The sequence below is a fragment of the Chelonus insularis genome, unplaced genomic scaffold, assembly GCF_013357705.1.
Source record: "Chelonus insularis isolate UGA/USDA-ARS -01 unplaced genomic scaffold, ASM1335770v1 contig_17_pilon, whole genome shotgun sequence".
Lineage (NCBI taxonomy): Eukaryota > Metazoa > Arthropoda > Insecta > Hymenoptera > Braconidae > Chelonus > Chelonus insularis.
In genome coordinates, this window is record NW_023276415.1 from 849,562 (window position 1) to 875,075 (window position 25,514).

Below are 25,514 nucleotides of genomic sequence, written 5' to 3' on the forward strand. Positions count from 1 at the left end.
TTAAATGTTACGTTTTGGAATTAAAATTAAGTTTTGGTGCACATTAGTTTTTTAGTAACCCCTCCATATGAAAATCTGGGAGAAGCCACATGGAGATAGCCACCAATAGAAAATGTGATTCGACCAATTGAAGACGTTTTGAGTACAAGAAGGAGAAATTGGAGAATAAGAATTTTGGAAAAAATGCTTTTGAGAGAGTCGATGACAAGCTGTGCTCTTGGAAAGTCCATTACGAGCTGTGCTCATGGACAGTCGGGTGTGACGACCATGGTGAGAGGGCAGAGCCAAGAAGCTTCCAGAAAGAAGAATGAAGACCAGAGAGGATCTCCAATGGAAGTAGAAGAAAGTCCAGGACAACCAGGACTAGGTTTAACAAAAGCTAGACCATTAAAAGCTCTCTGCAGAAGTTGTAAGTTATTGAGAATTAAGTTAAAACGGGTTATAAGAAAAATTTGTAGTTAATTGAAAATATTTTATAGTGAAAAAGTAAATTCGTGAGAGTTGGTTTGCTCTTGTGGTCGTTATTTTAAGTTTACTTGTAGATTTGATTGAAGAAAATTAGGATTTAGTTTCGTTGATTGAGAAAAACTATTTTATATAAGATAAAAAAAAAGAAATTACGCGTCGGAAGAATTCAAATATATCGCATGGATCTCTTTTTTCATTATTTATAACGAATTTCATTGTTATAAACAAAGAAGCGTGTTTTCATTTATGCTGTTTTCTCAATCCTGACACGAGTTTAAAATTCTTTCATTGCTGATTTTGTTTTTAAAAAAATTTTTTTTTTTCGATGGAATATTGGCATCAATCGGCAACTCATAAATATATGACCGAAATATATGGTGAAATATCTACATAATGCTTGTACTAAGTAATACCAAAATTAAAAAATATAGTATATATATTTATAAGTTGTTCATTGATATTTGTTGCGATTAAGATCAGAAAACTTAATAATTAAAATTAATTTGTATCGCTAAGGTGACAGGGAGTGGACTGTAATCTTTTCGGATGGATGAATGTAGGTCGATACACCCAGCAGTGGGTGAAAAAAGATTCTCTTAACACGTGTTTTCGTATTGAACAAAAAACGGATATATTTCTTAAAAAATATGTATATAATCACTATCACAGTATTATGAAGAAAAATTTAAGTCTATGAGTTCTTCTCTTATGATTTAGTTTACTAGTAATTATGAGTTCTTCACGCCTAACGCACTGTCTATGTGTTGTCTCATGAGCCAGGCAATGGTTGTAGGATGAGTGAGTGAGACACAACACTTGAATAATGCCGGTACCGCGGCGCGATGAATAATCTCTCGTTACAGAGTGGCACTTCGATTTTTGTTGAGCTTATAAAACATCAAAATGATCTTGAGGATGATACAAACACTTATGAGTTGATTTTGGGCCCAAACATTGAGTATTTCACTTAAAATCTGAATTGAACCGATGAGCGTCACTAAGCACGTGCGATGTGCATGCGAGACACGAACAAGGAGGATGACTTGCCGCAGCAACAGGCGGGCAAGAACCTCGCCAGTGCTGGTTGACGCGGACAAGTCACCCTGTAGTTGAGTATGGCCGGGATTGGTCACCTTTCTGAGTCGTCATTGGGTAGTTGAGCGGGCAGTCATGTATCTCCACATGACTGTCTCCCGATTAGGAAAAAATTCAAAGTTTTCAAGGAGATTGAAACTGTACTAAGTTTCAACATTCTCCCCGCCATCAGCAACTTGATGCTGATCATTGCTTGATTGGTCGTCGTTGAGTTGGTCATCGTGAGGTGAGTAGGGAAGAATAGCCAGTTTGGTGATTGGTCTGGTGAGTTCAGTTGTTGCTGTCTTGAGCTTGACTACTCTGGTGAGTCCATCTGATCCTGGGATGAGTTGAGTGATCTTGGCAAGAGGCCACTTAGCTGGTGGGAACCTCTCATCAGTGAGTAGAACTAGAGATCCAACCTTCAATTGGTGAGAACGGTGATACCACTTTGAGATTGATAGTTGTCGTTGCAGGTATTGAGAAGACCATGTTTTCCAGAACAGTTGCATTTTCTGTTGTAAGAGTTGCCATCGAGTCAATCTAGATGGTTGAATAGTGAGTAATGATGGTTCTGGAATTGCTGTAAGTGGTTCACCAATCAAAAAATGAGCTGGAGTGAGTGTTGACAGATCATCAGGGTCTTCTGTGAGTGGTTGCAAAGGTCGTGAGTTGAGTATAGCTTCAATTTGGATGAGCAGAGTATTGAATTCTTCAAAAGTGAGTGCTGTTTCGCCAACAGTACGGTTGAGATGGTATTTAATTGATTTTACAGCTGCCTCCCACTTTCCTCCCATGTGAGGAGCTGCTGGCGGGTTGAACTTCCAAGTTGTTCCTTCATTTGTCAATGAGTAGTGCAGATGAGAAAATTCTTGAGTTCCCTGATTGAATAGTCGCTTGAGTTGTGCATCTGCTCCAATGAAAGTTGTGCCGCAATCACTGTAGAGTGTTGTGCAGATGCCTCTTCGCCCTGTGAATCGTCTATAAGCAGCAATAAATGAGTCTGATGAATAATCACTGACAAGTTCTAGATGAACTGCAGAAGTTGAGAAGCAAACAAAGACACACATCCATCCTTTTTGATGTTTGGCGCCTCTCCCTTTCCATGACTTCAGAGTGACAGGACCAGCGTAGTCCACGCCACTAATGGAGAAGGGTCGAGATGGGGTGACTCGGCTTGCTGGTAGTTGACCCATTAGCTGCTGTGCTCGTTCGCCACGTTGTCGAGCACACTTCATACAGTTAAAAATAAATGATCGAACTGGAATCCGACCACCCAGAATCCAATAAGATCGCCGTATGAAGGTGAGTGTTGCTTGTGTTCCACCATGCATTGTTTTTTGGTGAGCGTCGGCGATGATGAGTTTTGACAAGTGAGCAGTCTGCGGTAGGATGATTGGATGCATAGTATCACGTTCCATCAATGAGTTAGTGAGTCGTCCACCTACTCGCACAATGCCTTGAGTGTCAATGAAGGCAGTGAGTCGAAGTAGGGCATGTCCTTTTGGTAGTCTTGATGAGCTGATCATGTTGAGTTCATTCTTAAAATATGCAGACTGAGTTGATTTGATCCATAGTACTCTAGCCCGTTCGATGTCGAGTGGCGTTAACGGGTAATAGAGACTTGAGTGTGGTATCTTCTTGATGAGTTGGCTAACTCGAAAGCAAATTGCGGTTACTCTGAGTAGTCGCGTGAGTGATGAGAATTTTAAGAGCATCTCCCAATGCAATTTTGGTTGATTTGATACCACATTGAGTGAGAGCCCCGGTCGCTCTTCTATTTGTGCTTGTGAGTCAAACTTAAACTCTTGAGTTGGCCATGTTGATTCGTCCTTGATGAGCCACTGTGGGCCTGTCCACCACAGTGAGTGCTTCTGGAGTTGGGAGATAGTAAGTCCACGTGAAGCACAGTCTGCTGGATTGCTTTTGCCAGGTACGTGTCTCCACACGCTATTTGGAGACAGATCTTGAATTGCTGACACTCGGTTTCTGACAAATTCTTTCCAGCGAGACGGGTGAGCTTGGATCCAGGTGAGTGTAACTGTTGAGTCTGTCCATAAATAAATGTGAGTTGGCTTTACGTCGAGTATTTGGTGGACGTATTTGAGTAATTTTGCAAGTAGTAAGGCTGCACTGAGTTCTAGTCGTGGTATTGAGAGTTTCTTGAGTGGAGCAACCCTTGTTTTTGAGCAAACAAGCGTTGAGTGTATCTTATTATCTGGTCCAATCGATCGTATATAGATAACAGCAGCCATAGCTAGTTGAGAAGCATCGGAAAATCCATGAAGTTGAACTGAAGATGAGCTAAGGGTGTTTAACCATCGAGGTATTGAAATTTCTGATACACAGGTGAGTTCTTGACGGATGTTTTTCCACTTGGTTTCAAGATGAGTTGGAATTGGATCATCCCAGGAAACTTTCGACAGCCAAAGTTCTTGTAGGAGTGATTTTGCTCGTATTATGAACGGAGCAAGAAAACCAAGTGGATCATACAGTTGAGCAGTCTCGGATAGAATAATCCTTTTTGTGAGTTTGGAACGTGCGCATGGTGGCTTTGAGTTGAACTTGAATGTGTCTGATCTTGGGATCCATGACAGGCCTAGCAATTTTGCGCTGCTGTTTTCAAATATGTGAGTTGTTTCAGATGGTGAGCTTGTTGAGATGTGCTGGATAAAGTTGAGTGAGTTACTGTGCCATTTTGCTAATGGAAATCCTCCTGCAGCACACAGTTGAATTACCTGTGATGCAATTTCTTTGAGTTGTTCATGTGAGTCAGATCCTCCAAAGATGTCATCTATATATCTGCCTTTAATGAGTGGATCTTTTGCTAGCGGGAATCTCTGTCCCTCATCCTCGACAAGTTGTAACATAGTGCGAATTGCGAGGTATGGAGCGGATCGAGTGCCATAGGTGACAGTTGTGAGCTGGTATGGAACTGCGTTGAGTCGATCATCAATCCAAAGGATTCGTTGCAAGTCCCAATCGTCCTTATGAACATTGATTTGTCTATACATTTTTGTAATGTCTGATGAGAAGACAACTCGATACTGTCTGATCCAGATGAGTATGTCTGCAATGTCTCGTTGAATTTTCGGTCCAATATACTGAAGATCATTGACCGAGAGACCAGTTGATGAGTTGCTGGATCCGTTGAATACTACTCTGAGTTTTGTTGTTTCACTGTCTTCACGTAGAACACCATGGTGAGGCAGGTAATACGGATTAGAGTGTGAGTTAGAAGCACAAGAGCCAGCTGAATGCTCCAATGACCCTTCTCCTGAGACCCTCAACCCTCCTGATACCGGAGTATCATGTGCTAAGGTCATCCCAGTCGTCAGATCACCAGAAACAATCACTGGTTGTCCTGTCTTCATTGATGAGTGTGATGTTACCTTCACCATGTGTCCTAGATCTTCGTATTCTTTCATGAATGCTTTGTAAAGGCTAGCATAGGAGTTGTTCTTGTTGAGCAGTTGAATTGTTCTTTTCAGGCATCTATAGGCTGTGTTAAATGATGCTCCAAGGTGAGTTGGCGATGTTTTCAATGGAATTCTGACAGTGTATCTTCCAGTATGATCACGTGAGTGAGTTGTTCGATAGTGAAGTTCACATGATTCTTCATCTGGTGAATTTTGTTGAGTATCACTGTCAGCTATTTCTTCTTGAGTCCAGAACTTTTGCAATAAGTCGTTGAGTTGATTCTCTGATTGTTCAACAACCAGGTGAGTTGATGCATGATGAGTCGACGATGATGAGTGAGGTATTGGGCCAAGTATTACCCAACCAAATAATGTTTCTTGAGCGATCAATGCTGATTCTTGGCATCTGATGAGTGATGGCTTGCTAATTAATCCATAATAATCAGCACCCACAATAATATCCACTGACCGTGGTGATAGATAGTCAGGATCAGCTAAGTTGAGTGATTCAAGTTCTGGCCAATGTAGATTTTCTTCACTTATTGTTGGAAGAGTGGTTGTGAGTTGTCGTAATATGTGAGCCTTTACAATAACTGATTGTGAGTCATGACGAGATTGGAGCTTTATTAAAGTTTGACCTAGTGTGTAAATGGTCAGTTTATTTCCAATTCCTTTGATTGGAATTGTTGAGTGTTGTCTCTGGAGTTTTAATGCTGACACCAGATTGTTTGAGATGAATGTTAATTCAGACCCTGGGTCAATGAGCAGTCTGACAGGTGTAGCTGAGTGGTGAGTGATCAAAAGTGCTTCAGCTGTTGCCAAGAGTACAGCAAATCGTGTTGGTGAGTGTTCAATTTGGTTGAGTTGACGTTGATGATGAATGACAGCTGGCACTTGAGATTGATCAGTAGGTTGTGTCTGAGTTGAGCTTGATGGTACACAAAATGGCACATTTAATCCTCATTTTGACTCTGAGGCTTGAGCGGACGCAGGTTTGTCTTGAGATGGCTTCTGGTCGAGATGAATCATGGTGTGATGATTTCTGCTACAAGTCTTGCACTTGTGTTTCGAGTTACATGATGCCAGTGAGTGATGACCAAGACAATTGAAGCAAAGGTAAAACTCTTTCACCTTTTTGAACCTTTCTGCTTCTGTTAACTTCCTGAATTTTTCACATGCAACTATGTAATGATTCCCTTTACATAGATCACATGGATAGTCAGACTTTTGGCTAGCCTGATGAGACGATCTAGCTTGCTGAGTTGATTTTTTTTGAATTGCTCCTTTGTTGTGACTTGTAGATGAGTTGGACTGGTTGGATGACGGATGAGCTGATTCTAGGGCTCTTGCTCTAGCATTCAAGAATCGCATTAAATCCCCTAGTTGAGTTGTGCCAGTTGAGGAGCTTCTTTTCACTTCCCAAGCCTCCCTAAGAGATGAGTCGAGCTTTTTTGTCACAATGGTGATCAGTATATAATCCCAATGTTGTACAGGGACGTTGAGACTTCGTAGTGCATCAAGATTTTGGCGTAGATTGCCGCTGAGTTGATCAATGTCTTGAGCAGTCTTTATTGGAGCTGGTGAGTTAGTCAATAAGCTGTCTATGTGAGAGAAGATCAACCTTTCCTTGTCATCGTATCTTTCGGTGAGTGTTCTCCAAGCTGATTCGAATGAGTCATCATTCAATGGAATGTTCTTAATCAGTAGAGCTGGTAGTCCAGTCAGACTGGATTTTAAGTAATGGAGTTTCTCTACATTTGCAAGTCCGTGTCGATCGATGACAAGTGATTTGAATAAGTCACGAAACTCTGGCCACGTTGAGTATTGACCATCAAACGATTTCAGCTTAATTTCAGGAAGTTGAGCTCTTGTGAATGGAGTGTATATTGATGGAGCTGGAGTAATCCCTGCTGCAGTGAGTGATCTTTGGATTTCTCGACAATGTAGTTCCGATTTGAGTGAGTGCAGTTGGTCATTGGTTTGATCAAACAGATTATATGCTTGATCAAACATATTATCAGTCATGTAAGGGTGTCTGAATAGTGTAACACGACAACCTTTACCAATGAGTTCATGTTCAGCCAAGAACTCTCTCCAGACTTGCTTGAGCATCTCCATCTTTTCTTGAATCAATTGAAAAGTCATGGTGGTTCTGTTTACGTCATCAGCTTGCACCTTCATCCTTCTCAATTGGTTGAGTCGAGCCATTTGAGTTGCAATCTTGAAGCTAGTTGGACCAGTCAAGTCAGGAGACGGTGACCTAGATCCTTTTTTCTGCTGTGATTCCTTTGGTGGGACGTTGAGATGCTCATGTTGTTGTGATGAGTGAGTTTCATCAGCTGCTTGCTGAGGGGTGCCTGGATTAATAACTGTTTCTGGCGTCTCGTGGCCAGCTTCCACACCTTCCTCTGAGTCCACGTGAAAATCAGATGATGGCTTAATTACACGTTTGTCAACCATTTTTGATTATCTAAAAAATTCAGTACGTATAAGACTGAGGTGTTATGTTGAGTTTGTTAATATTTTTACAACCAAAATGAACAGAAAAATTATTTTGGATGTAATTCAAGAAAATAATCAATTTTGAAGTGAATTAATGAATTGATTAATTAATTAATTAATTGAGAAAAAGAATGATTTGTCTTGGTTAACAAAAGAACAAAAACCTTGTGAATGAGTTTTTCACAAAAAAAAATATTACAAGGAAAATAATAATTTCAATTGAGTTGAGTTTCAGAGAAGAACAAAATGAATAATAATAATAATGAGCTGATCAATATAATTTTGATAATCAAGTGTTCACCAAGCACTTGAAGTTTGAGTTTATTCTCACACAAAAAATGTTTGTTTCGCGTTGTTGTCACCAACCAAGGAATGTCCAGTCTTCTTGAGTTGTTTACACTTGAGTATAATTCACTTGAATTATTTCACTTGAATTTTATTTCACTTGAGTCACTTTAGTGTACATCAAAAATTGTTTGAAATAAATTCAAAAAGTTGAGTCAATACACCAAACTGAAGTTGAGCACTTCTGTGTCTATCAACAAATATGAGTGTCACTGAGCACTGGAATGTCTTTTGAATTGAGTCTAGACGAGAATCTTTTTCACAATGGAGTTAGCGAAACCGGATAAGGTGCCTTATCCGGCTCGAAGGACCAAAAAATGTTGCGATTAAGATCAGAAAACTTAATAATTAAAATTAATTTGTATCGCTAAGGTGACAGGGAGTGGACTGTAATCTTTTCGGATGGATGAATGTAGGTCGATACACCCAGCAGTGGGTGAAAAAAGATTCTCTTAACACGTGTTTTCGTATTGAACAAAAAACGGATATATTTCTTAAAAAATATGTATATAATCACTATCACAGTATTATGAAGAAAAATTTAAGTCTATGAGTTCTTCTCTTATGATTTAGTTTACTAGTAATTATGAGTTCTTCACGCCTAACGCACTGTCTATGTGTTGTCTCATGAGCCAGGCAATGGTTGTAGGATGAGTGAGTGAGACACAACACTTGAATAATGCCGGTACCGCGGCGCGATGAATAATCTCTCGTTACAGAGTGGCACTTCGATTTTTGTTGAGCTTATAAAACATCAAAATGATCTTGAGGATGATACAAACACTTATGAGTTGATTTTGGGCCCAAACATTGAGTATTTCACTTAAAATCTGAATTGAACCGATGAGCGTCACTAAGCACGTGCGATGTGCATGCGAGACACGAACAAGGAGGATGACTTGCCGCAGCAACAGGCGGGCAAGAACCTCGCCAGTGCTGGTTGACGCGGACAAGTCACCCTGTAGTTGAGTATGGCCGGGATTGGTCACCTTTCTGAGTCGTCATTGGGTAGTTGAGCGGGCAGTCATGTATCTCCACATGACTGTCTCCCGATTAGGAAAAAATTCAAAGTTTTCAAGGAGATTGAAACTGTACTAAGTTTCAACAATATTAAAATTAAATAAAAAATAATAAAAAAAATTTGGGAATTTTATCCATTACCCAGAAGAGAAAAAGGGCACGAGTATTGTTACAAAACAAAATAATAAAATTTATATTATTTAATTAATGAATAAAAAAAAAAGCAACTGGCGAGATTCGAACCAGTCACCAAAAGGTTCTCGAACAGAGATTTAACCCCTAAGCTACCTACCCATTCATTTCAAATGAAGATAAAATCATATTTAAAGTCTTATGTGGGGTAGGCTTGCCCTACGGAACTCAGAGGAAAGATTATTTTGTTATTTGTCTCATTTCTATCTACTCAGTAGATTCTACTGTGATAGATAGGACTTCAAGAAGTCCTGTTTGTGGGATTAAGGCTGTTGGGACAATAGGGGTTTTATTGCCCGAGAAAAATTTTTAAAAAACTATATTTTTTTCACTCCCTACTATCCGAGAACGAAACTAAGCTCCGCCCTTCACTTCAGCTCGGCGAGATGCCGGGTTGGCGTGCCATCTTGCTTTCATTTTTATAAATGCTGACTACATTTCTTAGCTCCCATAAGGACTGAACTTCTACACTGGTCTCTCTTCTCTGCTTCCGAGTAGGAAGTTATGACAATGGGTCCGATTTTGCGAATCCCAAATTTTCCACGTTTTAAGGTCCCCAGAGTCGGATACGATCGTTTACCGGTGGACGTCTGTGTGTGTATGTACGTATGTGCGTATTTTTCGCAAAAATGGAAAACGACCTGAATTTTGCAATCTATAAATGATACTATTTTTTAGACAAAATTCCAAAATCTTTTAAAAAATATGAATATTGAATGATAAGAATACTTGTATAAAAATATGATGCCAATATTCCATCGAAAAAAAAAATTTTAAAAAACAAAATCAGCAATGAAAGAATTTTAAACTCGTGTCAGGATTGAGAAAACAGCATAAATGAAAACACGCTTCTTTGTTTATAACAATGAAATTCGTTATAAATAATGAAAAAAGAGATCCATGCGATATATTTGAATTCTTCAGAACGTATGACATGGATGGAATCTCACTCTTTCTGTTTATAACTGTGACGAAGTTACGCCCCTGGAGGTAGATAAAATTGGGAAATATTTTAGCAAGCAGGTCGATATATTATCGAACGAGTTTATCGATTATGTTCAAGAAATTTATCCTCCGAGTAGGTTCGCCTTTAAGAACATAGAATAAATAATGACAAGGATAGGAACTCATGAATAACAGGGAGAGAGATAGGTATTTGTGATGATTTTCGTTTCGGCTTTTTAGGTTAGAGGGTGAAGAGTTGTAGCTCACACCCGTATCCCTAGAAGAGTTGTAGCTCTTCGTCGACGAGTTAGAGCTCGTCGATTACCTAGGTGAGGTTGTAGCCTCCCCTCTGAGAGTTGTAAGCTCTCAGAGTTTCCCAGGTTGAGTTGTAGCTCGACCAATTAGGAGTTGGGTTCAGTAGTTATATATTTTTGGGTGGGAATTCTCACAGCAACCGTAAGACACAGATGGAATATCACTTTTTTTGTTTATAATAATTCAATCTGTTATAAATGTTTCGGAAGAGATCTTAATGTATCACCTTACGTTCGTGATCGACAGACTCAAGCCGAAAAGCTATTTAATAGAATGAGATGCCTCTCGCGATTGCGTTGGGTACTTACCATACGTGTCTAACTATATATAAGGAGTGCTTCTTGCTAGTGGTCGCCTACACATCCTTAGCATGCAGCGATTTGAATAAAGCTAAAAATTGGCTGATACTTGCGGTGGCATAGAAAGATATCTTGAGAGTTGTTGCGCCGTGAAATATACAACTTCTTCTCGAGTATAGCGGATAGACTCGACAATCCTTAGATTTGCTTAAACAAACCTGATGACTGCAGTATTTACAGGACATGGTATATTTCGTGCACGCCGTGTACGATATGCAACTGAAACTGATCCATCTTGCTCTAATTGTAGGAATTAAAATGACACAGTAAAACTTTTTTAACTGTACTGTTCCACATGCACGAAAAAACGAAAAGATTTCATATCGGTCATACGTTCAAAAACAAACGTTGCCCTCAGTCAAACATGACATGAGATAGTACCGAAATTTGTCCAAACAAACGACACATGTAGAGCACTCGAACAATTTATCAAAACATGCACCAAAAGGAATTGTTCAGGGAAATTAGGCGAATTTGCGGAGGAGTTAAAGAGAAAAGAAGAGGAGCAAAAGCGCACCTGGGGCTGCATAGTCGAATAATAATAGGTGCTTTCGATAAATTGAGGGTGGACTTGTAGTGGTATATTGAAAGACCTTCAGCTTGATGCGTGTATCTTTGTGCCTTTTTCATGGCGCGGGACCATTATGTTTTAATTAACGCTATCACAAGAAGTAGAACTATACCCAGAGTTATGTCCTAAAAAGCAGAGTACTTAAATAAAATTTCTAGGACCGGAAAACAAGGCTGGCTGCCTGAAAATTACGCATTAGGATGATTTTTATCGGAGATGAGTTCCGATATATTCAACAGTATAATGGTAATAAAGAAACCTTCAATCATTAATATCCAAAAAAATACTCAATCCGTATAATTAACTGATGGTGCCTTGCACCTTAGTGACTGTCGTAGTCAGTACAAATAAAAATGATGATACTCATTGAACATTAACTGATATAATACTTAAATAACTTGAGATACATATACTGGTCCATTATTATTATTTTTATCAGTTATACATATTTACAAGCAAGCTCAATTTTAAGTCAGCGTATTCGAACATGTTACTTAAAAACAAATACACAAGAACAAAAAATAAAGAGTCTGCTAGACTCGTAATGAATTCGTCATAAACAGTTCAAAACGAGATCTATGCAACATATTCGAGTTTTTCCAATGGAAACGGTTTTTTTTTGCTGAGGACGCGCTACTAACTTCGCCACATCAATATAAAAGCCATCTTTTTGTTTATAACAATTAAATTCATTATAATGATGAAGGAGGAGGAGGTGTTAAAAGAGCATAAATATTTTTAATAATTACAGAATTATTTATGCTCTTCTTCTGCTCTCCCTATGAGTAAATATTGTCGAAATTATAAACACTACTCCTGCGCTTTCCTTTGCCTTGTTTTAAAATGCATGGTTAACTACTTCAGTGCAATCTATTGATTTTTCGTATGTAATTTAGAACTTTGAATGTATAAAGTAATAGTGTTCTGACTTGGTCTGAGGTACTCTACCGACGGCCTAACATTTTTCTCCCCACCGAATAAATAGATGACTCAAGGTCTCTCGTGCCAACTCATAGTCACCAATTAGACAACTCTAATTAATTCCTAGACGTATATATATGCCAACCCACAGACAACTCGTTGTAACAGTCAACTCGGTACGTGTGTACTAGCAGAGAGCTCACGCAGTCGAACTCTCTAGTGAAAACCCAGACAACTCCTTAGACATGGACTAACTCACCAGTTAATCATCTATAGTGATGATTATGAACTCATCAGGCAGTCTACCTCTTAGAAGACATCCTCAGGAAGCTCATGTTGGTCCGCATCAGCACCTTCTTACAAAAGGCGCGAATGATGTCGGCTTCGACGCCTCACGGCCTCATGGACAGACACACACACAAGATCCATACACATACAACTCGCTTATGTCTGTGTGGCTGACGCCAACACAATGAAACTTAGACTACTCAAAAAAATCAGGCTACTCCTGGTGCAGAGACCAGTACAGGAAAACTTACAACTTTCCTGTGATCCTCTACTTATCAGTCAACTCATCAGTGAACTCTGTGTGAAATTTCGGTGAACTCAAGACTGTACAGACAATTTAAAGACTCTTTTATTGTTACTTTTCTGTTACTGTGATTTTAGTGTTTAATAAATCGTTAACGGTTACTGTTAAATAGTGTCAGCCAACTCATTTACACCGTTCAAAAGTCTCGACTGTTCTAGCATCCAAACATCGTAAAAAATACAGTCCACAAAGTCCCGACTTTTCACTCAGCCGACTCAAAGTCAGAACAAATAGCAATAATTCGTCTTTCCCGCCTCAAATTCACTATTGTGAGTCTGGAGACCGAATTCTAAATAATAATTTGTTCTGAATAAAACTTTTAGCCTAAAGCCTAAAAAGTCAGTTACAGAATATTAAAAAAAATGTAGATACGAAACTTTATAAAAACAAAAACCTTTCTCCATCAGTAATTACGTGTTCAGCATAGATCCCTCAAAGTATGAACCGGGAATTTGTGCGTTTCGATATAGGCGAGTGTACTATTTCAAACGGAATCTCTAATGACAAAAATTTTACATCTCTACTTCACATACATACTAAACTACCATGAATTGTCACATCATCTGCATTTAGCAGCATGCCGGATTGTAGTTGATTTAATGAATTTTAACAGTTTGATGAATATTTAAGGCACAATAAAATATAAATACGAATATAATGTTAAAATCAGAACTGTCATTGCAGTTCTATCTGATGGGTAAAATTAACGATAATTAATGACACTGTTTGACATTTCTTAAAGTAACAATTGCGACATAGTAAAGTAAATTATACATTTGCTACCGAAGTCTCAGATACCGGTTATTTTTCATCAAGTTAAAAGAGCATCAGGTTTGTGTGAGGAAGTATTTCTTCTTTTTACACTGTATATCATATTCAATCGAAAATACCCTAAGTGTCTAGATTATAGAATTTTCGTCAGACTTACGTACGCCTTTGTCTTTTCTGAATGAAATTTCTATTTATTTCTAATATTGAATTTTCTGCTGGAAATATTGCGTCTGTCTGTTTCAGGAAAACGGCTAACACATACATGATTGACAAACTTAGACCGTCGTATGTAAATCTGCTGTCAGTCTTATGTTGATTTCACTACTAGGATATGGTTATATGATTTAATGGAAACAATCTTATAATCTAAATAACAAAAAGATGAAATGGCACAAAACATAAATACACTGTCCTTAAATGATTAATTAATATGGTCATAAGCATTATAGCTAAGAGTTAGGCGTTTCAGTTGATGAACTTTTCAGCAATACATTGACAACAAGCAGCTATTTTTTCAGTTGCCTAGGACTATATATATATATGTCCAGTATTGAATACTAGCTTGGACGAAATTATTAATATGAGCTAGTAATACATGAAATTTTAAAGATAATTAAAATCTGACCAAAACTGCCATCATTGGATACCAGTGAAACTTCGCGTCGCGTACACGTCCCAAATGATTCTGCAAATGATAAAATTTTCATTTTTTAATCATTAATTAGAAGGACTTTAAAACAGCAAAAAGATTTGAAATCAAATGGAATGCCATGTCTTCTATAAAGTTAAGTCATTTTTTTTTCATTCCGATGAATTGTGTGAACAAATACTTTTTTGAATTTTCTTTGAATAGTTTAAGAAGTAATTTTGGTGATGAAAATTTACAATAAATTTTTTTTAATTAATTTCTACTTGGGCCAAGTCTTATGAAACTCTTTTTTTTCTGATGTCATGTTCCGATAAGAGTTGAAATGATGAAAAGACCATATCAAAGCATGTTGAACCTCAACAAATTTTCCGTATCTATGTTGAAGGTAACACATTTGAATATAGAGGCGATTATCGTTAATGAAAGGTATTTTGTAAACTGTGTGAAATGCTGTTCCTTATAGTCCATCTCGCCAAGATTTTTTGATACACTTTAAACACTTAAAGAAAAATGTCGAATAAGTTTCATGTTAGCCAATATTTATCAAAATTTTTGTCTAGAATTATATCTACAATTTCTCACTCATACTTATCAGGTTGTTTTAACAAAAAATTGTTAAAAAACAATTTCATAATTTTGTACGTTTCTTGAATGTTGAATAATTCGGAATTATAGGACTATCAAACGATAGTCAATTCGACACCGTTTTTTTACAGATATTAAGTAAATATTTGTCTTTGGTGGACATCTATAGTCCTTTACGCATACCAATAAGTCAACTTCAGTTCCGTCTCGGACTGCAGTGATATATAGTACAATACTTGCTTCGAAAACTTTCAAAACACGCTTTTACGGAGTGTAATTTTTTCAAGTGATCGAAAATAAAAATAAATAAAAAATTTAAAAAAGTATAACGTGCAACAATCATTTTATAACTTGCATAGAAACACAGTCGTACCTCGTCGTGAAGTAAGGGCAAAATGGCCGTGATAGCGGTAATTTATTGTTAGCGCACATAACACTATGAGGGATTTTGATTTTTTCGATTAACTGCAAAAATGACATGATTTTGTTTTTTTATGTATTCATTCTTTCAGATTATTACTTTTCATGCCGGTCCAGTAGTATCTACGCGGAAGAAGTCGCAAAAAAAGGCTAGTCATAGCATAAATTACTAAATCTTTATCAATTATGATCAAACATAAAATAGAAATAATTGCTGATAAAAAAGTACTAACATAATAAATTTGGTTTATGAAATCTATCTCTGTCTTCCGTGTACGACACTGGGCTATAGTACAAGAAAAGATTGCATTCACTTATTCATTCATACAAAAATACTTATACTACCATTATCTATAATACTATACAAATTTCTGGTGTCAGTTCGTTTGTTTGCTCAGGGTAATGTCCGGAACAGCTGAACCGATTGCGACTAAATTTTGTAAATATATAGAGGGCATTGTTGGGAAGGTTAGAGGATAATTTTTGTTTACATAAATTGTTTATAACAATTGAATTTGTTACAGAATGAACTCTTTTGACCATTCAAATACTTTTTTACCATCTTTAACTTCTATTTGTCCATCGGCTTCGTTATCAACTAATTTTTCCTTTTCAGAACTAAGCCAATCTAAATCACTACCTAAGTTATTGACATTGTGTTGCTGTTTAATTTCTATTTTTTTCACAGTTTTCTGATTTTTTTTTTTCCTTTTAATTGATACTTTTATTCATCTTTCTTCTTATTCGTCTTTTTGGGTTTTTTTATCGATTTTTTGTGACATTCTGGTAATCTTCTGTACACTCCATTTGTATGTTTTGATCAACACTTTTTTTGTTAGCTATATTAATATATTTGAAAATTAATTTAAACTTATTTAAAAGACATCTAACAATCTTGATGAGTGACATACGAATAACGGTAAAGAAAATAAAAATATAAGACCCCCAAAAAAAATACACAAAAATTTCTAAGAATTTTTCTCGTGAAAACCTCCACATTGTTTTGTTATTCATTTCAGCGAAGTCTAACAAATGAACATAAATATGGCAGAGACTAAGTTCATTTACATCGAGTTTTTTTATTATAGCTTTTTTCCGCTAAAGAATTTCTTCTCTTAGACCTATTTCGTATAAAGAGTACGAAAGAAAGCATATCATTTCATTCGTTTTATATGATTTATTTTATTCATGTGTATAACAGATATTATGATTATTATTTTTCAATTTTAGTTGCGCGGTACAAATATACTGCCACATTTTCTACGAGTTCTGACTCGGTCGTAGGTGTTCTGCCGACGACCTGACATTTTTCTCCTCACTGAATGACCAGACGAATCAATGAGTCTTCTGCCAACTCATGTTTGCAATTAGACTACTCTAATTAATTCGTTGGCGTAGATATCTCTTCTCGAGGACCTAGAAGCTTCAAGAAAATAGATTTTCCAGGTGATACAGTCTGTATTGGTCAGTACCCCTCGGTTACTGCTAGTTCTACTCTGTGTCCGTACTCGGTGTACGTCTGAACGACTCTTGGTCATCATCGGACAATGTCCACCCACAGACAACTTGGTACGTGTGTACTAGCAGACAGCTCACGTAGTCAAACTCTCTGGTAAAAACCCAGACAACTTCTCAGAATATCCCTTTAGAAATAGAATAACTCGACAGTCAATCATCCACAGTGATGATTGTGAACTCATTATCTAGTCTTTCTCTCATCAGACATCATCGCTAAGCTGAAGTTGGTCCGACTCAGCATCTGCGTTGCAAACGGCGCGAACGATGTCGGCGATTTTGAACAAAAAAAATAGTACAGTAGAACTTATAAGAGGCATTGAAAATTTAGATACTATCAATTTGAAGCTCAATTATGATTATGAAAAAAAAATTCTGCCTAAAAAAGTATTGTAGTTACAGAACGGAGAACTTCTGACCTTGTTACTGTTAACGTGAAAATTATGTGCTGTATTCACTTGAAAAATGATTCGTTTTTAGCTTCTATTGAATCACTTACTTTCTGTAAAAAATCAAAGGTATCAAACAGTCAATAGAACACAATAATCATACAGAAATTGCAAGATTCATATTACCTCTACGATAATAGGGTTTCATCAATCCCTTGCATCGAAAGTTTTTAGCAGTAGCCATCAGTATAATGGATTGGCACGCAAATAAAATAATATAAAATAGAGTATTTTGAAAATAATCATAATAAGTTAAAATTATCACCATCCACAGGGACTACGGATTCAATGTTCTAAGCGGGAAAAAAAATTTTTCAAGCCCAACGATCCTTTATTATAACAAGTGCACTTCAAGAAAAAATATCATTTAAATTTATAAAAAGAAAAACATATTATATTGCCACTTACATTTCATAAAAGTTGAACATCAATAAACGAAGTTTAGACAATCACTATGCTGTTTTTCTTCTATACTATCGATTCACAAAAATCAAACAGGTGAAAGTGCTGAATTCACATTTCAAAGAAATTCTGTTTTATTGTGGTCATTGATATGGAATTAAGTCATTGAAGGAATGAATACAAATGCATAATTTAAAAAACATTGAGGAATGGTGAATTCGAAACTACTAAGTGTGAAAATTTTTGAAACATCGAGAAAATTGGCCCATCCTTATTAAGTAGCTACTCAAAAGTTTAGTCCTAAGTTTATTTTGACGTCTATCTATCAAAAATAACTGTTTTTGTTTATCATGATTGAAAAACATGATTATTTTCACGTTTTTGATTGTGATAGATTTCCTATTCTTACATGTTTAAAATAATATATACTTCCTGTTAAATTGTTTTTGAAGTAGCAGTGTTGGTTGATTCTGTGTCTACATAATAAGCTTGTCATTGCCATTGACCATTGGATAAAGTTCTTAACAATAATTTAATCAACATTGTAAGAGTTCATATAGATGGTTTCTAACAAAATGTATATATGCACATTCATATGGTACAAAAATTTTATTTCGTGTTTTGTTATTGAGAAACATACCGTTTAAAAGTAATTTGAAATTAAAGGTGTCAAAAAGAATGCTGTTGAAGGATGATACTATAGTTTGCCTCAGCACGAAAATATATGAATAATTTTCTGTGGACCGATTATGTAAAGAAAACATTATACATGTTGACGGAAAATCAATGATTCTTAATTTATCCAAAAATTGACGTAAAGAAAAGGATATATCCACATTCGAATCAAAACATTTCACATTATCTCTTTCTATCGAAAATCATAACTGTTCTTGTGTCATGAGTGTTGGTTGAATGTTTTTCATTTTCTCGAATTTTATGATACTTTTTATCAGAAAATTTACTTCATTTGTTTTTTATTCTTTTAGTTATAAATAGGAAATAGCTAAATGCTCTTGCCAAACTCTGCAATATGTTTTGAAATGAATCAAAACGTAAAGATCTGATGGAATTACGAATTTCGAAAATCGCTATCATTACAATATCTCTCTAAAGTGAGGTTAATAACATTTGTATAAAGCAAAAATCTTGTGTACATGCATATGCGTAAAGTTCTCGATCATAGTCTTTTTTTATAAAAGATAACATGATAGGTACGCAATCAAGAACAGATCAAGAATTTATAATTAAAGTAATTGGAACATATACTATTATTAAAATACACTTCTCTCAGATTTATTTATTTACACAGACTTTTTTCTATATGAAGCTTACACCTGATCTAACCTTCAGCATTCGTATTCTCTATCTGACCTATGGCTCCATAAAGTAATATGGAAGGCTTCAATTACAGTTGTGAATAATAAGGAAGCAATAGTTACGGCCTATTCTCAACCTTAATTTCAACGATCGGAATAGGTCAGAATAAGGTTAACAGGAAGTAAAAAATGTGAGCAATATGCCGAAGACAAAAAATTTTTTTTGAATTCGAATTACTTACAGTTAGTTATTTATAAATAACGGGAGCACTCAAAATGTTATCTGCGAATATAAACCATGGAATAGAGTCAAAAAAGAAAATTTTCAATATGCAGACTATTTGATATATTTTGAAAAAAAAAAAAAGATTTTCTTCCAATACTAAACGTATGATTTAATCGTTCGAATCTATCTACTACTGCTTATCACGCATTATCAGCGATAAAAATATAGGAATGTGATGATATAGCTTCACTTTAAAGCATAAAAGAATTTCCATTTCATATTATATATTATAATATCTTATTAGTATTCTAAGTAGGTAAAAAGCATTTTTTTTCACGAAGTTATTATTTTATCTATTTTGCCGATGAATCTGGACACAATATAATCTAATATATTTATTAAAACTGACACTGAATATTACAGTGTTTCTCACCAACAACAACAAAAACGGGATTTTATTAGCAGATAATGTAGTTCCTGATAATCATCATTTATTTTACGATTCAGGGCGTTCATTGTTTGTTAAAAGTATCCGTTGAAATTGGATAATTTAGAAATTTTTTTTTATTAGTGAATAAGGATTTTTATTTATCAATAAGTTACAATAAAATATTGGGAAACAGTTATTTTCGAACCTTACGAATATCATTTTTTTTATTATTACTATTGGAATCATTATAGTAAGTGCTCAAATTAACACACATATATCAGTTATTCCAAGAAAAATAGTATTGATGTTTATCAAATATTTACTCTTGTTTGGAACGCTGCTGGATGTTGTGCTGTGTTGATGGGACACAGAATAATTTGAGATGTGCTGTTTCTTCCACAAACGATTCTGACGTTCATCGGAAGATCTTTTAAGATTGCAACGACATCCTTATGATTTATACCAAGTAACTTCATTCCGTTGACCTAAAATCATAATGTGAAGTTTTCAAAAAAAAAAGTAATTGAGAAATCGAAGAGAAACGTTTATTATGTTTTTTTTTTTGTTGAAAATTTATCATAATAAAAAATCAAAACTTTAATCAGTAAAACGTGTATTGAACATAACATGTTCTTTTTTATCTTCATGCTGCAATAGTTCTAAAACTACGACAGTACAATCCACGTTTTATTGAGACAAGAACGAAATAGAGTCTTTTCTGTCAATTCATTATAGTCCAGTAATAGTCCAGTAGCAGTGCAATTTCATTAGCGAATTCAACCTCCTATTTTGAACCGAGGTTATTTTATGTAAAATTGCACGAGAATTCTGAAGAAACTATTCGCAGGCAAAAAAAATGTACGCGTCATTAGGTTTTTTTGTTATAAACAATTTTTGCTCAGCTTTGTGGGATTGTGATCAGAAATAATAACTAAGAAAATAGAGAGTTCGAGCTTTTCAGTATTGTTTAATAATTCTTAATGATTCATTAAAAGATCGTGTAAACTATAACGATAACTTTATTAAAATAGCATGAAGAGATTTTTGTTGAAATTGTTTTATTCTATTTACTGAGAAGTTATCATACCTCTGCAGGCGTCATACGCACTTACACAAGCGAGTTTGTTTTTGTATGTATCTTGTGTGTGCATGTATCCGTAAGCCAAGATGTCATTCATTTCAACTACAGTTGCGTCTTTTGCTCTAAAAACTGCCACTACTAGATCAATAAAAAGTCGTACTTACAAAAGTCCATTCCGCCTACAGCTCGAAAGATGTAGAAAGAAGTGTCTACTTATTTAAAGTAATCAGTAAGAAAACTGATGGTGCAGTTATCATTCAAAACAACTGATACTGTTGCATCGAATACTTTTAACAAACAACCTTTGAGTCAAAAATATGATAAAACTGGAAGTGTTTCGTCGTAATTCATGTACGGAGTCTAAGAAAACCGATAAAAAAAAATAGACCTTAGATTGCTATTCAAGTTAGCAGAAAATTGAGTAATTGTGTTATAAACTTTCACTGCATTAAAGCAATGAGTAGAAAGTGTTTTTCTATCCAGCTGGTGCAGCGAATGACGCTGCAGTAGATCAGCAAGTAAAAGAATTTAACGTAAAAGCAATTATACCCAACTATATACTCTGCAGAAGAGGTGTTATAATAAATATTCCGTATGATTTGGAAATTCTAAGACTTATTCAGATGAGTAATGCTGAAGATGGGTTGATTCGAGTTATGGAAGGATTCAAAATGAAAAAACCAGTTAAAAATTGAAAGTGGCATGGGATTAGGTCAAGATGACCTCCGCATTTATCACTTTTAAGAGACAAACTGTACTGAAGAAATTTCTCGGGGCAAAGCATTTGCACAGGAAGGCAAAATATGCAGATAATAATTGCTTAAAAAGTCCTAAATCAAAATTGAGAATGCTTGGGTAATAAAAATTTTCAGTTGAATTATTATCTAACAAAAATTATTGAAATCCTTTTGAATACCAAGACAATAGTCGATATTGGCTTTTTGTGTTACAAATTTTCGATCAATTATTAGGATGCATCTCTTCAGCTTTGATATTATTTTGACGTAATTGGAAAAGAGGTTTTTCTAGGAAATACAGAGTTTATTGGGCTAAGCCCAATTTAAGCGTGACAACATAAGAGTTTGCATACTTTTTATAAAAATTCAGACTAAATTGTAATGGCGCAACATTTTTCTGACATCTAGTCATGTTATGGGCTCCCGTGTTTACATAGATGTTCGTGTCCTTTAAGATATGTCGCGTTACGCGGGGGCAGATTATAGTTCGTCGTGACCCATTTCGTACTGCTCTATATAGTAGTCTAAATATGGGTACTCCGAACACGCCAAGTACGAGACGCATTAGCAACCACCGACCAAAGCGGATGAAGTTGGTACTACGGTAGGCCAAATTCCAAGCGCTGTGACTAGGGCTGCAAAGTCAAAATATGACATGTAGGACTAGGTACAACTGGCCAATTGAGGTCGGACTCGTAGTGGCATGTCGCAAGTCCTCTGGCTAGTTACGTGTATTCCTGCCTGTTTCAAGGCGTAGATATATGCATCTCGGGGAACGCCATTACGAAGGTAGTAGAATTATAATTTCCCAAAGTTATGCCCTAGTAAGCGAGGTACTAAATTTCCGTCTTTCGGACGGGGGAAGCAAGGATTTAGGTCTAGTCATGTTAGTTAATATATCAACTTTATATTCATAAACGACGGGTGTAAGCCGAAAAGCTATTCCACAAGATGAGACGGCTCTCGCGGATGCGTTCGGGACTCAACTACCATACGTGTCTAACTCTTTATAAGAGGTGCTTCCTGCCGGTAGTCACTTATGTGTCCCCAGCCTAAAGGGACTTATGCAAATCAAAAGACTGGCTGACTCTCTATATCGGTAGCAATTAGTGATCTTAATGCACGAGTATAGCGGATAGACTCGTCAATCATTGGATTCGCCTAAACAACCTAATGACTCTGGTATTAACAGGACATGGTATATTTCGTGTATGTCGGGTACGATATGCCACCTAAACCAACCAAACTTGCCCTGACTGCAACAGGGAAGACTATGACACAGTGGAACATTCCTTGTTACACTGTCCCACATACAGAGACAAGCAGAAAGATCTCATATCGATTATATGTTTAGAAACAGATGTTGACCTTTGTTGAGGATTAATTAATTCTCAAGTTTGAATTGCCAGCTGACAGGAACTTCGGTGGCCATCTTGGGACTAGGTCGATAACCAATCGACCTAATAATCATTCATTCTCAATCTAGTCACTCATTTTACTAATTTTCACTGTCTTCTTTGACGAATGAAGTTCCTGTCACCATTTTTTCCCATTCTCGTCCACATTAACAAGACATTCTAAATCATTCAATCTAAATCTAATTTTCTTGAGACAATCTGTGAAGTTTGTGACATTCACAATAACAGAAATCATTCAGCTATTTATTTAGAAAAGAAATCAAATAATAATTCTAGACAATGATTAGTAAATTCGAGTAATTAAATTCTAATTCATTTTGCATTGCATGATAGGCTAACGCCACGTGCACAATCATAATCTTGCTTGACTTGAGAAACGTGTTGAGCTCGTGTGGGAGGTCAATAATACTGAACACACCGAGTTAAGCCAATTTTTTAGACATTCAATTATCATTCAGTAATTCCTACTTAACATTCTGTTATTATTCAGTAACTTGTAATAGTCCAGTCAAATGAGGGAAATGGGATAATTTTGGTTTGCTGCGGCCAAATTGATGATTTATAGATAACTGGATCGGAAATTAGGCGAGAAACACAATGGTGTAGGTTAAAATTGTTTAGCACGCATGGGGGGGGGAGTAAATCGCGTACAACCGCCCCCTATCGCGAATTTCTCGATTTCTATGATAGATATGAAAAAATGTTTTAAATAAAAGTTATTCAGAATTTAATTTCAATAAAAAAAGTACTGAACACTTTTTTTCATATCTATGATAGATAAAAACTTATTCCCGACTGAAGCTTTACTATTGACAAGTATGCCAATTTTTGCACGTTCCTGATGACCGGAAGTTATCCATTTGAATTTTTTTAAAAAAAAAAGAATGGGGGAAAAATTGATTATGTTGAAGAGAAAAAATTTATATCTCCCACATAATTACCTCAATCGATCTAAAAATGTGCATACATGTTTTTGACATATTCGAGAACATGAATGCACATTTTTAAATCAATTGAGGTAATTATGTGGGAGATATAAATTTTTTCTCTTCAACATAATTTTTTTTTGCGTCAAAAAATCAGAAAAAGTACCTAAAAAAGTATAGCTAGATCGACCGGAAATTCAATTCTCTATCGATCTATATATATGATTATTGGGCCTAAAATTGACAAATTTTCTCTAACATTTAAAGTGCGTAGAACTTAGAAAAATTCTCGCGCTGATAAATTCCGAGCTCGGAAAGACTTTTGAGTAACCAGCATGAGCCCAAAATATCCCCTCTTCACTCACCGTATAGTGTCTTTGTCACACTTACGGTTGGAGTGAGTATTTCACTCGCACTTACGCATTACAATACTCGGCGCGTGCGCAGAAGTTTTGTGTGAGTGCGAGTGAAGCAGAGGGATATGTATTGCTCTTTGTCGCACCCAACGGCGGCAGAAGAGGAAAAGTGCGCTCGGGGGCCAAAATATTTATACCTGTATAACTTTTAACAGGTGCAAAATAAACAAAAACTTTGCATAGATGAAATGTTTAATTTTTAATTCTGCACATCTTAAGCCCAAAATCGGGCTGATCGGTGCATTTGAACTAAAATGAGAAGGATTTAAATAATTTATTATTAATAAAAATAATGAAAAAATTCATTAAAAAAAAAAAATTTTCCCTGAAAATGTAATTTGATATCTCATTTTTCGAAATAGATCGCCACAAAGTAATATTTATAGCATTAAGTATTTTTTATAATTTTCTTAGACGCGTCTGAAGCTTTTGTCAATAGTAAAGCTTCAGTCGGGAATAAGTTTTTATCTATCATAGATATGAAAAAAAGTGTTCAGTACTTTTTTTATTGGAATTAAATTCTGAACAACTTTTATTTAAAACATTTTTTCATGTCAATTTTAACCTACACCATTGTGTTTCTCGCAAAATGTCCGATCCAGTCATCTATAGATCATCAATTTGGCCGCAGCAAACTAAAATTATCCCATTTCCCTCATTTGACTGGACTATAAGTGACACTCATTCAGTTTTAGTGACTACGACTTGTACAGTGTCATTATTGTTCATTGATTGTACTACTAAATAAAGATTGATATATTTTTGTACACCTGACTTCTCAATGGCTCTGTTCCGGCTCGATCATTCCTATCCTTACCGGCTAGGTTCTTCAAAATTGACATTTTTTTAACAACCTTAATCAACTTGGCCTGAAATAGCGCCGAAACTTGTCCGAATTACAGATGCATGTAGATCGCTCAAACAATTTGTGGAAACGGGTGCGGAAAAGAAAGTATTCAAGGAAATTAGGCAAATTAGGGCGTAAGAGAGCAGAGAAGAGAAGCGCGAACGGGAGCAGTAATGTCCATTAGACAGATTTCTTCACCCCGTAAAAATAGTAGGTAAATACAACCAGCTTCATAAACACGTAGCTCGTGAATTACATTTCTTTCAACGATAAATGTTTTCTTTTGCTAAAATAAAAGTTACTAACAGCGCAAAATAAATAGAAATAAAATTTTCCTGCTCATAGCAATTACATTTGTTACTAAAAATCGGAAACGGAATCTATGCAATATTTTTGAGTTATTTCGAGGGGAAATTTTTCCGTTCACTGAAAAAGAGTTACTAACAACGGAATGTAATTATCAACAAACTCTTCTTTTTTATAAATAAATTCATTCTTAATAATTAAAAAAGGGAAGCTAAACAATATATTCAAGCATTTTTAACAGGAATTTTTTTCTTTTGCAGAAAAATAGTTATTTTCTACGAAGCAGAAATAGGAGTA

At 35.8% G+C, this 25,514-nt stretch overlaps 1 protein-coding gene across 10 annotated transcripts in view; it reads right to left on the bottom strand.

Annotated features, from left to right (window-relative positions):
* The window catches only part of LOC118064357 (patj homolog), a 349,897-nt gene that overhangs the window by 103,030 nt on the left and 221,353 nt on the right, over positions 1-25,514 (bottom strand). For all 10 annotated transcript variants that reach the window (XR_004690049.1, XR_004690048.1, XM_035078870.1 and 7 more), the window contains one exon: positions 19,810-19,971. Coding sequence is in view for 8 of the 10 variants with exons in the window: in XM_035078870.1 (XP_034934761.1) it covers positions 19,810-19,971 (162 nt within the window). In the remaining 2 variants the exon portion in view is untranslated. The remainder of the gene's footprint in view (positions 1-19,809; positions 19,972-25,514) is intronic.